This window comes from Ostrinia furnacalis, unplaced genomic scaffold, assembly GCF_004193835.3.
Source record: "Ostrinia furnacalis isolate ACB-3 unplaced genomic scaffold, ASM419383v2 OfSCF5400, whole genome shotgun sequence".
In the NCBI taxonomy this organism is placed as follows: Eukaryota; Metazoa; Arthropoda; class Insecta; order Lepidoptera; family Crambidae; genus Ostrinia; species Ostrinia furnacalis.
In genome coordinates, this window is record NW_021135639.1 from 376,251 (window position 1) to 393,740 (window position 17,490).

Consider the following 17,490-nt stretch of genomic DNA (forward strand, 5'->3'; position numbering starts at 1 on the left):
TACAGACGGTATGCCACGGTATAAAAACATACGGTAAAAAAAATACTTTTAAGTACCTACCAATGAGAGCAATAACAATTTAACAAAGTTAACTAAAGTATCTACTTAATTATTTGAACTGACTACAAGAGACTTCTGTAAATTAAACATAAGTTACTTACCTTCTAACTTTAATGATGTTTTGTTTTATTTATTAAAAATAGATATTGTCTCACGCACTTTCCCGCTAAAAAGTTCGTTTTAACTGGTTTCATCGTCACATCCACACATTAAATGATAACAACTGATGATCACTGATGATGATAACAGCCCCCCAGACAAGCAACTGGCATTTTCTGATTGCTCCGAAAAATCAAATCCCTTCGCAAAACTCGCAGAGCGATTTTAAAAGATTTTTTTATTTATAAATATTAATAAATTGCCTTTTGAAATTACAAGTTTTGCCACTTGTCTATAATAGATTACAGCTCCACCTATATTTTATATTCAAAATTAAACTTTTTTTTACATAATGAGTTGGCGTTGGAAATCTGATTTAGTGTTCACTATGAAAAAATAGATGGCGTTAATAACGCTTTACCATAAACAAAAATAGGAGTGCAAACTGTCAACAGTCAACCACAGATGAGACAGGCAGTCAACAGTCAACTGTCAATGTTTGTGTGTGTCATTTTTTGAGCAACAACGCAACGCGGCTTGCTTGCTTGTTTTCAGTTTTTGAATTGATACTTGTAATTATGAATAATTCTTACTAAATAGTGCAAGTGCAATTTATATTACGCTTTGTTATAAGTAAATTATTTTACATAATACATTTTAGCGATAATGGCTGGAAGAGCCAAAAAAGCTGCAGCAGCCCCTAAAAAAAATGGGTATAAAATGCCCGCTCCTATTCCTGTTGGAGAAGTTATTCACAATACGATCGCCAAAAAGAAGTGGCGGATAGGGCCATCTATTGGTGTCGGTGGTTTTGGGGAAATATACTCTGCGTGTGAACATGAAAACTCGCCCAAGAAGGGGTCTAACTATCCGCTTGTTGTGAAGATTGTGAGTACTAAATATATAAAACTAATTGCCTTACTGCTATAAGTATCGTGTAAATTACATAATTATGCCTAAAATTGTTTGGTTTTACAGCTGATAATTGTGTTTGTTTCTGTCTAGGTCTGTCATTAATAATTTAACTTGTGACTCAAACTTTATCTCTAGTTAGGTAATGTACAGACGATAGCACATTTTCGATGCAAAATAGCACCTATTAAAACTACATAAGATGCCACAGTGTTTCGCTTGACATACTGGCATCTGTATTTATAAATCTGTCATGAATGTTCGCAGGAACCACATGAAAATGGGCCTTTATTTGTTGAAAAACATTTTTATGTCAGAAATGCAAGCAGTGAAGAAAGTGAGTATCCATACTTTCAAGCCCATCAATCAATACATAATAGATAATTATAATTAACTAGCAGACCCGGCGAACTTTGTTCCGCCTTAATGGCAATAAATAAGCAGACTTTTTTTTAATTTCGAACGGGATAAAAAGTATCCTATGTCCTTCTCCTGGCTCTAAACTACCTCCCTGACAATTTTCAGCTAAATCGGTTCAGCCGTTCTTGAGTTATAAGCGAAGTAACTAACACGACTTTCTTTTATATATATAGATATTTGTTACTGGTCATAAGAAAATTTAAAATAATAATAAAAAACAAATGTCAATAAATAATATTATGTCAAAAGTTATTAAAATATTCATCTAGGTTATAAAAACATTTCTGCAACAACCATTCTTTCAATTTCTGTTTGAATTGCGGGTTTTCTAGTGCTTTTATACAGTTAGGCAAATGGTTAAACACTCGAGTTCCTGTAATCAAGGTACTCTTGCTATAAATATAACTTGATGATTTCAAAATACAAATGTTATAAGCATGTTGAGATCTAAGATTCTTTTTAATTTTACTTTTTTCACAGAAATGATCCTTATTATTCTTTACAAATACACATGTTTCAAGTATATAGATACCCGTCAAAGTCAGAAATTTATAATCTTTAAATACATTTCTCAAAGTTTCATATTTGTCAATGTGGTACATTACGCGAAGGCATTTCTTTTGAAGTATAAATGTCGATTGAACATTAACAGAGTTGCCCCAGAATATTATGCCATATGTCAATAGAGGATATATGTACCCATAGTATGCGTTCTTAGTTACATTTTCTGAGGAAATACTGCTTAAAATCGACAAGGCATAGCAACCACTTGACAATTTTTTATTTATTGTCTCGATATGTGCCTTCCAGTTCATATGAGTATCTATATTTAAACCTAAGAATTTTATGTCAGGCACTTTTTCTATTAATTTATTGTCAATTTTAATACTTATTTCTAGTGGATCATTTTTATAATTTCTAAATTCTAATAATTTGGTTTTCTCTAGATTTACATTTAAATTTATAGATTTTAACCAGTCAATAACAATGTTTAGTGTGTTATGAATTTCACCAACAAGTTCGTCATTTTTTGCTCGGTCTTGTGACATAAACAATGTAGCATCATCCGCAAACATGACACAGGAATGATTTATAATCAGGGGAAGTTCATTGATGTAGATTAAAAATAATAAAGGCCCCAGTACACTGCCCTGCGGTACACCAATGGATACTTTATCGTAATTGGATTGCACTGTTAATATACTTTTCGTTTTTTTGTCATATGTATCCAATATCGTGGACTGCATTCTATTTGTCAAATATGATTCCATTAATTTTAGGGCAATACCACGTAGTCCTACATGTTCAAGTTGCTTTAGAAGCACCCTGTGTACCACACAGTCAAAAGCTTTAGATAAGTCCAAAAAAAGGCCGATGCAACTTTTTTTGTCATTTAGATCAGTCCAGACTTGTTTGAGAATTTTGAATATAGCTAATGTCGTGTTTTTCCCTTTCCGGAATCCAAATTGATTTGTGTTTAATATTTCATATTTATCAAGAAATGATGTCATTCGATTTGCTATAAGCTTTTCAAAAATTTTGGAAAAATTTGACAANTTTTTGAAAAGCAACAACAAAGTAATCGGTCTGTAATTTCCTACATCATTTTTGGCACCTTTTTATGTAATGGTTTTATTAGTCCTTTTTTTAAGTCGTCAGGAAATATTCCGGTCTCTAAAGTCAAATTTATAATATATATTAACGGTTCAGCTATATAATCTACACATGACTTTATCACGGCTATCGGAATTCCATCATAGCCTGTGCTTTTTTTGTTATTTAAGTCTTTTATAACTTTTTTAAATTCTGTTATATTTACTGGGTACATGAAAATACTATTTGCGTTTGGTTGGGTAATAGGTTTATATTGTAAGTCACTTTTAGTCTCTAATGGATTATTTAAATTTATGAAGTAATTATTAATGGTTTCAGCTATGTCACTAGGTTGGTTAATTAAAATGTCATCTTTTTTTATATAGTCAATAGTTTCTTTAATATGATTGAATTTAGTGGTATTTTGTTTTATAATTTCCCAAGTAGCTTTACTCTTATTTGTACTTTTATTTATATAATTTGTATTTGCAATCTTTTTTGATTTCCTTGTTACCGATTTCATTATTTTACAATATCTTTTATATTTTAATTTGGCAGCATTACTATTTGTATATCTGTTTTGCAAGTATAATTTTCTTTTGGTTTTACCATTGAAGTAATATTACGTAGTACATTATAACTCAATGGGTTTTACTTGCTATTATTATGCCTTTGGTTTTCCAGTTTGGAGTCCTTTTGTAAGTCATTCTAATTTTTTTTACCGGTACGCACAAATTATAGATTAAACAAAATTCACTAATAAATAGGTTATATGCATTATTAGGATTAGATTGAGCATAAACATTTGTAAAGAGAATTCGCGATAAATATTTTAAAAATATTTCTAAATAAGAGCTTGGTTGTCTCTTTAAGATATACCAAAACTTCTTATTAAAACTAAGGCATGAAGGTATTGATATTATTTGTCCTGTATGATCCGATATACCAACATCCAGAATATGTGTATGATATTTTTTCATGTTAGTCATTATGTTGTCAATACAGGTCTGCGAATGAGATGTGATTCTGGTTGGATCTTTAATTGTTGGATGCAATTTATAAGTCCTAAACATATTTAAAAACAATTCACTTTTATTACTCTTTTTTCTCGTTGGTTTAATGTATTTGCCGTGTCAATGTCTGCTGCGATTATACTCGTAGCACCGTGAAATATTTAGTGAGTATTTATTTATTAAGGCTCTCTTGAGATTGAATTAAAAGTCGAAAATAACTTTCTAGTGGCTTAGTGTATGTATCTATAATAATAACTTTGATTCCTCATCATAATTTTTTCAACCGGACGACTGAAATGCTTCCATTAACTAACCCATATAATTAAAGTACAAGGTGTGTCCTAAAGAACTGAACGAATGCAATATTTTCAGAATAATTATTTCCACAGTCACATTGCAGATTGATTAGATATGGATGCACCAATAAAAGGAAATGATAAGGCCCGCTTTCGATTTTCACTAAGGCGGAGCAGAGCGGAGTGGAGCGGAGAAGTGTTTTAAATAACTATACAGATTTCATTATTTCTGCTCTCAAATTCTATAGAAAAACTAGCAGTGCCCGCGACTTCGTACGCGAGAAAATCATTTTTGCTCTGCACCTATTACTCGTAGCGTGATGGTATTATAGCCTTCCTCGATAAATGGGCTATCTAACACTGAAATAATTTTTCAAATCGGACCGGTAGTTCCTGAGAGTAGCGCGTTCAAGTAAACAAACAAACGAACTCTTCAGCTTTATAATATTAGTATAGATTTGACGGCCCGACACTTTTCTTTTCTGCTCCCCTTCGCTCCGTATTGGTGGGAACCAGGCTTAATACTCAATAATAATAAACTAATAATAATTGGTATGCCTCAATAAATTAAATAAATACTGACAGAATGCCTGTAGCCTTGGTGTCAATTAATTGTGACAAACAAGGGCCGTAGTATGAAATGATTAGGCGTTAAATGGACATTAGGGCATGAATATCGGAATCTCGGAATCTCGTAATATCGGAATCNAAAGCTGAATTAAAAAAAAACTAGATGATATTTGCCAGTAAATTTAGATTTGATGCAACTCTATATCAATGCACGTCAAAACAAAATATTTACTTTGAGGCTACGCTTAGTAGTTTTTTTTTAAATCGAAATCAAATGATGCGATTTGGGTATTTTGGTGAAATTACTAAAAAACTTAATATAAAAGTAGCCGCCTGACATGGAACGTGTTATGGGGGCTGAAAATATAGGAAATGACCCATTCTATCCGCCAAATCATTTTGGCACACGATGCGCCAAACACCCTGTATTTACTGGGTACATGAAAATACTATTTGCGTTTGGTTGAGTAATAGGTTTATATTGTAAGTCACTTTTAGTCTCTAATGGATTATTTAAATTTATGAAGTAATTATTAATGGTTTCAGCTATGTCACTAGGTTGGTTAATTAAAATGTCATCTTTTTTAATATAGTCAATAGTTTCTTTAATATGATTGAATTTAGTAGTATTTTGTTTTATAATTTCCCAAGTAGCTTTACTCTTATTTGTACTTTTATTTATATAATTTGTATTTGCAATCTTTTTTGATTTCCTTGTTACCGATTTCATTATTTTACAATATCTTTTATATTTTAATTTGGCAGCATTACTATTTGTATATCTGTTTTGCAAGTATAATTTTCTTTTGGTTTTACTTGCTATTATTATGCCTTTGGTTTTCCAGTTTGGAGTCCTTTTGTATGTCATTCTAATTTTCTTTACCGGTACGCACAAATTATAGATTAAACAAAATTCACTAATAAATATGTTATATGCATTATTAGGATTAGATTGAGCATAAACATTTGTAAAGTGTATTTGCGATAAATATTTTAAAAATATTTCTAAATAAAAACTTGGTTGTCTCTTTAAGATATACCAAAACTTCTCATTAAAACTAAGGCATGAAGGTATTGATATTATTTGTCCTGTATGATCCGATATACCAACATCCAGAATATGTGTATGATATTTTTTCATGTTAGTCATTATGTTGTCAATACAGGTCTGCGAATGAGAAGTGATTCTGGTTGGATCTTTAATTGTTGGATGCAATTTATAAGTCCTAAACATATTTAAAAACAATTCACTTTTATTACTCTTTTCAAGAATGTTTACATTAAAATCACCTAAGACGAAAACATTTTTGTAACTACTTCGGGATCTAATTATTACCTTTTGCAAGAGATACTCCATGTTGCTTAGGAATATATCAAAATCACTGTTTGGAGTCCTATATACGCATATTATCAGGTAGTTAAATCCAGATATAACGATACCGCAGCATTCAAAATGGCATTCAATGGACATCTCTGATATCCACTTGACTTCGGAACAATCAATTGTATTTTTTATATATATTGCAACACCTCCTCTTTTTTTACGTTTTCTACAAAAATAAGCTGCGATTTTATATCCGTCAATTTGAAGAATGTCCATTTCATGGCATTCTAAAAAAGTTTCACTAAAGCAGCAAACATCTATATGTCTTTCATGCAACAATATCTCTAGTTGATCTATTTTTGATTTTATACTTTGTGTATTTAGATGAATTATGTTAAAAATAAATTCTCCTTTGCTTGTGAGAAAAAATTTTGTGATTCATCTAAGTTTGATTTAGCTTGTCCTACTGATTTATTAACCTTATTTCCATCGCATCGTTTAATTTTTTGGAAATAGTGTAGAATAGTGTTCTGCAAATATTGTGATTTTTTTATGTCATCGGTAGTATTTTTTGTTGTTAATGTATTGTTTCTTTTAAAGTAATGCGTAATTGTTTTCTGTTTTGTTGTTTTAATATATTTATTTATGTTTTTTCTGCAATCTTTATTTTTATTTTCAAATAGAACATCAATGAACTCCTTTTTGTATCTAGGGAAGTCTATCTCTATGTTTATTTTAAAAGCAAGCATGTGTAAGTAAGAGCTTAAACCATAGTAATCATTCTTAATGTCAATAAATGTACAATTATTATATTTTTTCGTGAGCATGTCAATTTCATAATTCAATCTATTAGTATTTAAATATTTGTTGAATTTAACACTTATAACAAAACATTTACAATAGTGAAATTTGCATAATATATTACATAAATTACTGTAAAGCAGATATGGGTCTCTATCATTCGAGCCTACACATATGATGACTATATCATCTCTTCCAATATTACTTGTCAATGTGTCTAAACTTGGTAGAATATCACAGCTTCTTGCTTGCGGCTTGATTAAACTTGAAATTTTGTATAAGTCATTCCATTTTCCTTTTCGGGAATCGAGCAATTTTATAGCAAATCCGCGTAGATATTGGTCTCCAAAAATATGTATGCTTTTCTTGCATTGCAAAGTACTATTTTCTTTCACCAATACATCATCTTCACTGGCTGACGCTTCCTTGATAAGTTTTTCCGGTAATTCCATATTCAATCCTTCAAGACTTTCATTGATCGCAAATGAAATCATTGACTTAGATTGATTCGATTTTCGTTTCTTTCGAGGTTTTCGGTTTGAGTTACAGACTTGATTTAAGTTATTTATCTTTCTTTCCTTTTCAGCTAGTTCCTTCAAAAGATTCGAATTTTCTATTACTAATTTTTCAATTTCTTTTTCAGCTATATCTAATTTCGTTTGCATTCTTAACATTTTTTCCTTCACCTCGTCCAAATCTTCTGCTCTAATACATGACAATTCCGGGCAGCTTCTATTTAATTTCTCCTCTTGTGTATTTGAATACATGTCATCCTCATCTTCATCATCCGATAAGGTTTCAGCTAACGATTCAAATGAGTTAGTTGTTGTTATGTTTACGGTCTGTTTCTTTCTCAGTGTAACTTTGTCCATGATGGGAGTCGAGACCATCATTGCAGTGCTCGAGGAAGGTTTTGGACAAAGAAGACATTTCCACCGCCTTTTGTGTTCGTCGTTCATAATAAAAAATCGTTTTTCTGCTCCAGCGCAATCTATATCATAGTTCGTATTACATATCGAGCATGTCAAAAATTGTTTCTTAGGTAGTTGTTTATTACATTTTCCGCACTTTCCAGACATTGTTTTTGTTATCAAAATGTCATGAATATCAAAAAGAAAAAAAAGAAAAAACAAAATCAAAAAATAAAATTAAAAAATAAAAAAGTCACAAAAGTCAAGATTCGAACCCACGCTTCCTAGCGTAAGCTTAGATTCGTAGCCACTGCTCCACGGCCTCTGTGACGTGTTCGCCGAAAACTTGGTATGGTTGTTACCAATCAGCTGATGTTATGAATCATCAGCTACGAGTCGGTGCGTGCGTGACCATATTTGGTAATGTTTTCGATCACTAACACTCGATGAGTCACTTCACCCGGCACAGCTGATCGTTTGTTAGTACAAAATAATATCTTTGCACCGTTTTAAAACACATAAGTCACTTCTTTTTCATTTAAATAATTAGATGTATCGTCACAGTTTTTTACAAGGAACACATTTATATAAGTTTTAGTCCTTAATATCACATTTTTACCGCTTTAAACGTCAAAATTTTACGGAGCTTTTGATATTGCGTGCGTTCGTTAGCACTCGCGCGAGGTGAATCAATCAATCAATCAATCAATCAATCTGCTTGGGGTTTATTGGGTTAAATCTTATTTTGATTACATTGAAAAATATCTTACATTATTATTATTTTTTAGTATCTAAATACATGAAGGCCAAAAAGCTGAGTAGCTTAGGAATGCCATCATATTATGGAAATGGATCACATGAGTACAAAGGCGAGAAGTACAGGTACTTAGTGTTGGAGCGCTACGGCAAGGATGTGTGGAGCATCTTCAAGGAGAGCGGGCGCTCGTTCCCTCCTGCTACCGTGTTCCTTTTAGGTTTGCAAATGGTATGTATGGTATATTGGCCGATTCATTTAAAGGTACTTTTTACATAACACCAATAGAACAGGATTAGTGTATTTCTGAACTCATTTTTTTGTAGCTAGAAGTTCTAGAATATATACACAGTCGAGGCTATGTGCATGCAGACATCAAAGGAGCTAACATTCTCATGGGCTTGCGGAAGGGCACAGAGAACCAAGCATACCTTGTTGACTTCGGATTGGCCACACGAGTTAATGAGAAAGACTTCAAGCCTGACCCTAAGTCTGCACATAATGGCACTATTGAGTATACAAGCAGGGATGCTCATCAAGGAGGTGAATATAAAAATATTTACTAGAACTATCTATATTCAAATTGGTTATTATTTGTTAGGAGTGCTCTATGATTTGACTGGTTATTCTTTCAATGATATTTATTTTGTTACATGTGTTATTTCAGTGGCAACTATGAGAGGAGACCTGGAAATCTTGGGTTACAACATGTTGCAGTGGCTGGTAGGAGAATTGCCTTGGGAAAAGTCCCTCAAGGTGCCAAAGACAGTGCAAGACATGAAGGAGGCATTCTTAAAGAATGTGCGGAGTAACATCACAAAGCAGTACAGCAATGTTCCTGGTGAGTTAACCACATTATTAATGTTTTACTTGTATCAGTAGTATTAATCCAAAAAAATAATTTACATTGTTTTGCTTCCAGATGCTCTGATCAAATTCTTTGAATACATAAACACAATGAAACCAAAAGACGTACCTGATTATACAAAATGTCGGCAACTCTTCGAAGGCTATCTTAAGAGTGAAGGGAAGAACAGAAGTAGCAAACTGGATTTTTCACCGAACAAAAAGGGAAAAACAAATAAGAAATTGTTAGATGATGAAGATGCCACAGATAGTGATGTTGGTAAGAAAAAGAAAGCAAATGGTGTAGCACCTAAAGTAGTTAAGCGAGGCAGGAAACCAAAAGCAAAAGAAATTAGCAAAGACACTGAATCTGATGAGGATGCATCTGAAGATGCAGATTCTGCAGAAGAAGAAGTTGTTCCAAAGAAAGGCAAACAAAACGGGTCTTCACCAAAAGTTGTGAGAAGAGGTAGAAAACCAAAAGCAAAAGAATCAAGTCCCGAAATTGAAAATGAAGAACCTAATGAAAGCACAGATGCTAAAGTAGTTAGTAAAAAGAGGAAATCCTTGGAACCAGTTCTTTTGGTCAAAATGAAAAAAGCAAAGCTTGCGCCGAAAGCGACGCCACCCGCCAAAAAGAACCATGCTAACATAGCGACGCAGACCTCGGGAGGTAAATGTAGAAGGAGTCCCAGACAAGTGTCGTTTGACAGTCCGATTTGTGAAATTATTGGCGAAAAAAAGCCCCTCAAGATATCCAAAGACGATGAGTCTGTGAATTCAAGTGGAGACATTTTCGATGACTCATTCACCATAGAAGAGAAACGTATAAAGCCCAAAAAGAGACTGTTGTCTGATGAAGAAGTGGTGGTTAAGAGAGTAGTTAAAAAGAAGGTCACCACAGTAAAGCCGAAAGGTAGGTCGTATAAAGACTACCCCACAATTATCAATGGTAGATCACCGCCTAAGTGAATTGAGTGAGTATTGATAAGAATATGCTCAAAACCCATGATGATCATAGTATTGTTAACTGGAATTAAATAGTCTTATCATTTTAATTTATTTGTTTTTAGACGACTCCACCTCTTGGACCATTTGTGCACAGACCATTGTAAATCAGAATTAATAATAAAGAGGCAACACATTTTAGTAATAATAATAATGTAACTCAACTAATGGCCTGTTGTTAATTTTAAATCAATGAACTTACACATTGCTTGATTTTTTTAACGAAGTAATTAAATCTTTACACACTTTGCTTTTTCTCGCGTATATTAAAGTGCCATGATAACAAAATTTAGTACAAAGTAATAGGCGATGCTATCAAAATTGATATCAGCTGTACTGTCACAAATATAACCAAACACAAGATGCAGTCCTCATTGAAGTTGTAATTTTATATTTTTGTACGGGATATGGCACATCAACCTTAGTTGTAATAAGGTTACACACATTACAACAGATGCTAAACTGTTAGCTCAGGCGCAGACAACCGGCTTTTATACTCGTAAATTACACCGATTTAGTATCGGCCGATTCTTCATACAAATTAGAATCGGGCCATCAGCCAACTCAAAGTCGGTGGTCTGCGCCTAGGCTTAGTCCTGAAAATTGTATCGCGTGTTTAGGACTAGAATATCGTACTGAAGTTTGTATTGGCTTATGTATTCCATATTTGTAAGAATTTTGTAATAAAAATAAATAGGTACCTATCATACAGAAATGATTTGTGCATTGGAAAACATATAAATAAACATAATTTTTGAAGAAAATGTTTTGTGTCAAATTGATAAGTTGAATATTTTTATAATTAAAATAGGTAGCAAGTTATATCTCAATAATAGTATTTTTATATGCCAATGGTTACATTTTAACGAGTACTTAATGTAGACAATCTGTACTCTCTGTTTATTATTACAAAACTTGTTTTAATTCATTAATTATTCTACTATGAAAATTGAAATTGTGTTACCTTGTTTATGAATGGTATGTATGGTGTTTTGCTGTAACAATGTTGACAGCCGGATTAACGTTGATGCATTTAAGCGTGGTTGTGTTTCGCTAGTGTTGAATTTAATGATGTAAGTTATCGTGTACAATAAAGGATATTTCTAAAACGAGGGATTTCATTTGAAGTGAAATAATCAAACGAATGCGCAAATCCAAAGCTTTTATTTTTATTTACAATATAATCGTAATATGAAAGTAAACAAAATGTAACCTACTAAAAATTAGATTTAGAAATTGAATAATGGAACGCCTTCAGGCGAAGTGGCGCGCGGGGCGCGTGCGCGGGCGTTACAAAAGCTAAACTACACCTAATTATCGTATTTGTGGGTTGGTGATGTTCTACTCCTACGTCGATCGACCGTGTGATATGAGCGTCTCCGTCACATATCTACAATGGCAGTATAACAGCGATCAGCTATCATTGACTAAAACACAAAACAATAGCACCATTTGTAAAAAAATATAATTTTTCTCAAACACAACAGAACTCCCCTCGGCGACACATTCGAATTCGCCACCCGCTGCCGTGTGCAAGCTCATTCAGCTCTAGTGGTAACGTACGGCTGAAGGATTATATCCATTAGCTATAAACAACTTAATTAAACAGTTTGAAGGTACCCAAGTTGGGTGAACATTCTAAAAATAATCTAAACGCATTTTAAATCGCGCATTGCCAGTTGAAAAGGGACAACTGGAAAAAGTAAAAAACAAAAATTAGTCCTTCGATTCGTCGTTACACAAGTGCTGTATGCTCTACGTATAATTTCAGAAATACATACATATTTCAGTAAAATATCAATATTAATTAATCCATCTTATAAAAGGTGTTATTTTACAATGTTTCTGGTGCTATTCCCACAGTACAGCCAGCGCACCGCCAAGAGAACTCGCTTGCACACGGCGAGCAGCGTCCAGTAAGCCCTCGCAGCATAGCGTGTCAAGTTCGACCGTACATACTAGATATACCTATTCATATCATAATAACTGATCTAAATGTTACATAGCTTATTTATTTAACCTTATTAAACCACTATTTACGCCGTTTACAGGAACATGTTTATGCAAAAATCTGTTTAACTTGCAATCGGACTAGTATAGATTCCCTAAATAATCCACTCTCGCCATCACATTGGTTGGAGTTTGTATCTTGTATACAATTTTATTATACGTTTATAAGGCCGCATTCACACTAGCTTTCGATGTCGCAAAATACAAGTCTCACCAATGTAAATGAAGCCGAAAGCTCCTTTTAGAATATGCTATATTCGTATATTCTCTCAAATGTGTAAGCAAACCTGCTTTGTGACCTTGCTATGTTGGCGATTAGTATATTTTTGTGCTATTTTTATGTATAAAAAAATAAAATAATTTGTATAACAATTGACTGTAACGAGGCATATTTTAAAAGGAGGTTCTATCAACGTTTTACTAAGAATAACCATAAAGACTATTTCTTATTCCGTACCCGTCTATGCTTACTCGGCGCTCGTACCGTCAGCATCACAAGCAGCCGTTGCCCAATAACATCGTCACGAACTCTACCAAACGCAGTTATAATTAATTTTCTGTAATATAATTTGAATACTTTGGAAGTGCCACTTTTGATGCTGATTGTAGAACTCAACGCGCCTTCGCTATGTGGAATAAAAGTAAAAGTATATTATATTAGTTATATTACTAAACATGGTACTAATTGCGAGGTGGCACTATCTGCGTAATGGCTTATCTAAAGGCTACTCTAGGGAGGTTGCAATAGTTGTAGCCAAACACCAGTACATTCCACTAGATTTTTTTGCATACACTGCAAATTAGTTTCGTATTTTTCTACGACAATGTCCTAGTTATTTCGAAATTTTCCATATAAAGTATACTTAACTTTTTGTGTTGCCTAGAAAGTCGTACTTCAAGTATTTCTTTATTTAGCTAATACCATATTCGCTTTGCAAAAATGGTATTTTGATAGAAAATTTTCCTAAAACTTTGATCTAAGCGATACTTCTATTACAACCTCCCGACAGGCAGCACTCGAGCGAGGCAGCGATCCGCGACAGCTCCCAAGCTCGCTGTTCACTAGGGCGATAGACACAAGAAAGCATCGGAGACATTTAGCAAACTTATTCCAGGTGTTTTCCAACGATAACATTATGTTAATCGAATCTCAACTTATCTTAATTTTCCTTATCCATAATGATTTGGGTGTCACGTTTTTTCCTGGGTTCAGCGCCCATCTTGGATCACGTTCTCGTCATTATAACCCTGGTGAACAGCAAGCTTGATTATACAATCATCAACCTTGAGAATTACTTCACTTTGGGCTTGATATCTTCCAACCAGGAGAGGAGAGTTTTAATCTACACGTTAAAAAGTATGCAGTGTTTCTATAAGAAAGTATAATTATAACAAAATGATGAAACAATAACGGTGGTTCGATTACCCGTGTTCGAAACAACTTATTGCAACAGAAATAAAAAGGATTCTATACTCTAACTGTTAGAGTGGTCTAACTGAAGTTTAAGGCTTTTTCTTTTAACAAGAAACAAAAGTAAAAATTATGTCTACGACATAAACATCTTAGTGTCCTCTCCTCCCCGCCTCGCTGTGTCCGGGGAATCCCCCGGGACCGCTTCCCTTGACTTTGCGCTAACACAAAACGTTACATCTACACAATACATCTATTTAGAACTATCAACTCATTACAAAAAACCATTGTGCTGTTTTTTTTAATGTCTGGCATACTTTTAAAGCTTACAATTTTATTTGATACCGTAATATAACCCGCAGGGCAGAGGGTGCGCCGGCCGCGGGCACGCCGCCTGCCCTGCCGCGCGGCGCTGACGCGGGATTCACAATAAATAACTTTTTTAATATAAAAATTTGGTGTTGACTCAGTCAGGCATTAATAATACAGGTCCCATTACTTCTTACGTTTATTTAACATTTTCGAGCGCGGCAAATAAGCACATTATCTATGAAACTAAGCTATTACTGATGTTAGGAAGTATTTGAACACACGAGACTAGTCGAATCGCTTCAGTGTCGGAATGTAACATCCATTTTGTTTATTTTCTGCGAACGTCTCTAATATTGAATTAAAACAAAATCTCCGTAAATATCAGAGGCATCTACGCAATTTTAATTGCACTTACACAATGTAAATAAACAAATAGGTACTATGTATTTCCGGAACTATTTTTTTTCGATAACAACAATAGTAGGTATTTTAATTTTTTTGTAAAAATGAAGTCTGTTCTACATGATATTGTATAACATATAATATAACAAATCGTATGAATACACAATAACTTCAACGTCGTAATTATAACATAAAAGTTCGTTATACCATTGTAATAATACCATAAATAAAAAATAAAATAATAATATCCACCTCTGTGTTTTAAATGTTAACATTTTTGTTTAATATTCTTATAATTTCGGTATGTAAACAGTATGTATGTAATATGAACAGATTTATTTTATGTATGAACACATAGTTTACGTACGTAATAATATGTCGTCTAAGCGTGTTTTCCAGAACATCACACATTCAAAAGTATAAATTTAAAATTTCACTGATAAATGCTTTCTATTTTCAACACGATTAAATTCTAAATAACACGCTCAGAGCGACCACGTCCACCACTCGTTGCGGCCGATTAAAAAGTCATCATTTTGAAATAAATAAAAAATACATAATATTCTCATTTGTATCGTAATTGCAAATGATTACTTTGTAATCGATGGCCGCCCGTGACTAACATATTGAGCAAAATAACAAACATAAACCCTCAAAAGACTCTAATCTGATTAAGTCAATAACAGCTTACATGAACATGAGTCCATATTAACGTCAAGAATGCAATCAAAATATCTAGGGTGTATAACAAGGTAAATTCAAATGAATAACTCTAAAAGTAACAACATGTCAGTGCAGTCACGGACGCGCAGCGAGCGTAGACAACAAACAATAACAGAGTAGAAATAACTTCATTACTTTATATGTCTGGTAAAAATTGCACAGTTCTTTAGTGAACAGAGTATCCTAAGAACACAATAGGTAGTATATTATTAGGGAACATAAAGATAATCTGAGTGCACTGCTTTAGGCCTCTCTCACAACCGTGGCATTGTTTAATATTACGTGGTACGTCGCTTGCGAACATCCTTTGGACCTCCCGTGCACTTTCTTTTACATCCATTTCACTATTATTTCGCGACTGTACAAGTGAGTTATTCAAGAAGTGAATCAATCGATAGATCTGAGAAAGTCTAAGTAGACCTAATAAACGAACGCTTTAATCAACGTTAAAATAGTATGAAGATAAAATACGCAATTAATTTACATTTAGAGAAACATTTTTGGAGTTAGACTTAGTATAATTTCATTCTCTTAATGTCACATTATAATTATTTTTAAAATATCAGTTTGCTGTACAAACACGTATATCGTAGACCCGAGTCACAAATAACAATAAACGTTTATAATAATAAAACTGTAGTAATAATTAATAAAATTAATAACGAAACATAATCACTATCTTATAGAATCAGAAGCGAGCGACATCGAGTCTTAGAGGCAGAAAACACGATCTGAGAAATGAAGAAGTCTCCGCTCTGTACTAAAGTACCCGACCGTTCCATACATCGAACATCGGTCCCTCGCACTGTCAAGTTCTGTCCTTCGCCGATGAGTACTCGACTGTTTCTCGCTGACGTCACTGTCACAGCTGAATCACAGATCACGACGTCACGAGTCTCGCCCGGGAACCGAGTATCATCATGTCACTCGATTCCCGCAAACTGCACCGCTTCACGTTCGTGCGGAACGTTCGTAAACGTCATTCACTAATTCCCTAAATGCGCGAACGAGTTTGCTGCTCGTTTTCAATTTCAAACAACGTACAGCCGTTTGAATTATCTGTTGAATTTTATACGACGATCACCTTATGGTGTTTGTCGATCGCAACAAGTCAAATATAAATGTTACTTTTGGACAGCATACACTCGATTCGCGCATCGTTCCGAGTCACTCGTATCACTTTTCCACTGCACTCACTGCGTCACATCGCAAACTCGACCGCGCGGTTATCGCTAGCGAGTTGAAACTCGATTCAGCCAAGCGAGCGGGGGCGTAGATGTAGCTTTCACATTTAGGCGACTCAAGCAGCGATATAGATGCGGCGCCGATAATTTCACACTATATGACGGCGGATGCCCGTCCATATGAAAACGTCGGTGTGCTGTAGCGCTTTCGACGCCTTATGTAAGTTCACGTTGACTCGCGGGCGCGGTGGGCGTGGGCGGGCGCGGGAAACGTTGCGAGCTCGTGTTCACATTAACCACCAGGCGTTCGCGCGAGTGTGACGTACTATCGTTTCTAGCGACAAGTTCAAACTCGTTGAACTTACCTGACGTCGCGTCATGAACACACACAAACATCTTCACGCGTTGAAATTACCGCGAGCGCTCCGCGCGCACCAGTCGCTAGCTCGTCCGCTAGTTAGACCGCACCTGCGTTTCGTACGTGAACACTTGGAATCACTACATATGTTTGAAATGGCAATGCCAGATTTTGTATGGAAGGTGGCGTCTTTTTTTTTTCGCGCGGCCATCGACCAAACTTTGTTTTTTGATTTCAAAATAGTGTTTTAAACCAAACTTACTATGGCATGTATACCTCTAAACTCAGTCTGAACTGAGTTACGAGCATTAGAAGTTTAATTATTTTCATACTAGATTTGCTTTTTGCGCGCAAGTTTTGTAAGAAATTGCAACAAAATATTGCGCTATTTTTTTATTGCGCTGATTCTGCTGCATACTGATGTCTGGAGTCTTTAATGGATGGTATTGTTTGTTTACACATAAAATGTCATTATTTTGTTGC

General features: G+C 34.2%; 1 protein-coding gene across 3 annotated transcripts; it reads left to right on the plus strand.

Annotated features, from left to right (window-relative positions):
• The first annotated feature begins 641 nt into the window (after positions 1–641).
• ball (nucleosomal histone kinase 1) lies at positions 642–14,691 on the plus strand. 3 transcript variants are annotated; one of them, XM_028316003.1, is made up of 7 exons: positions 642–731; positions 821–1,047; positions 1,339–1,408; positions 8,788–8,984; positions 9,080–9,296; positions 9,421–9,594; positions 9,676–14,691. In XM_028316003.1, the coding sequence occupies exons 2-7, from the start codon at positions 826–828 to the stop codon at positions 10,569–10,571; spliced, it is 1,776 nt and encodes a 591-aa protein (XP_028171804.1). In that variant the 5' UTR covers positions 642–731; positions 821–825; the 3' UTR covers positions 10,572–14,691. The 3 variants fall into 3 exon arrangements, with proteins under 3 accessions (XP_028171804.1, XP_028171805.1, XP_028171803.1); XM_028316004.1 differs by having other exon boundaries at positions 661–1,047; positions 9,676–10,576; positions 10,673–14,691; XM_028316002.1 differs by having other exon boundaries at positions 661–1,047.
• The last annotated feature ends 2,799 nt before the right edge of the window (positions 14,692–17,490 follow it).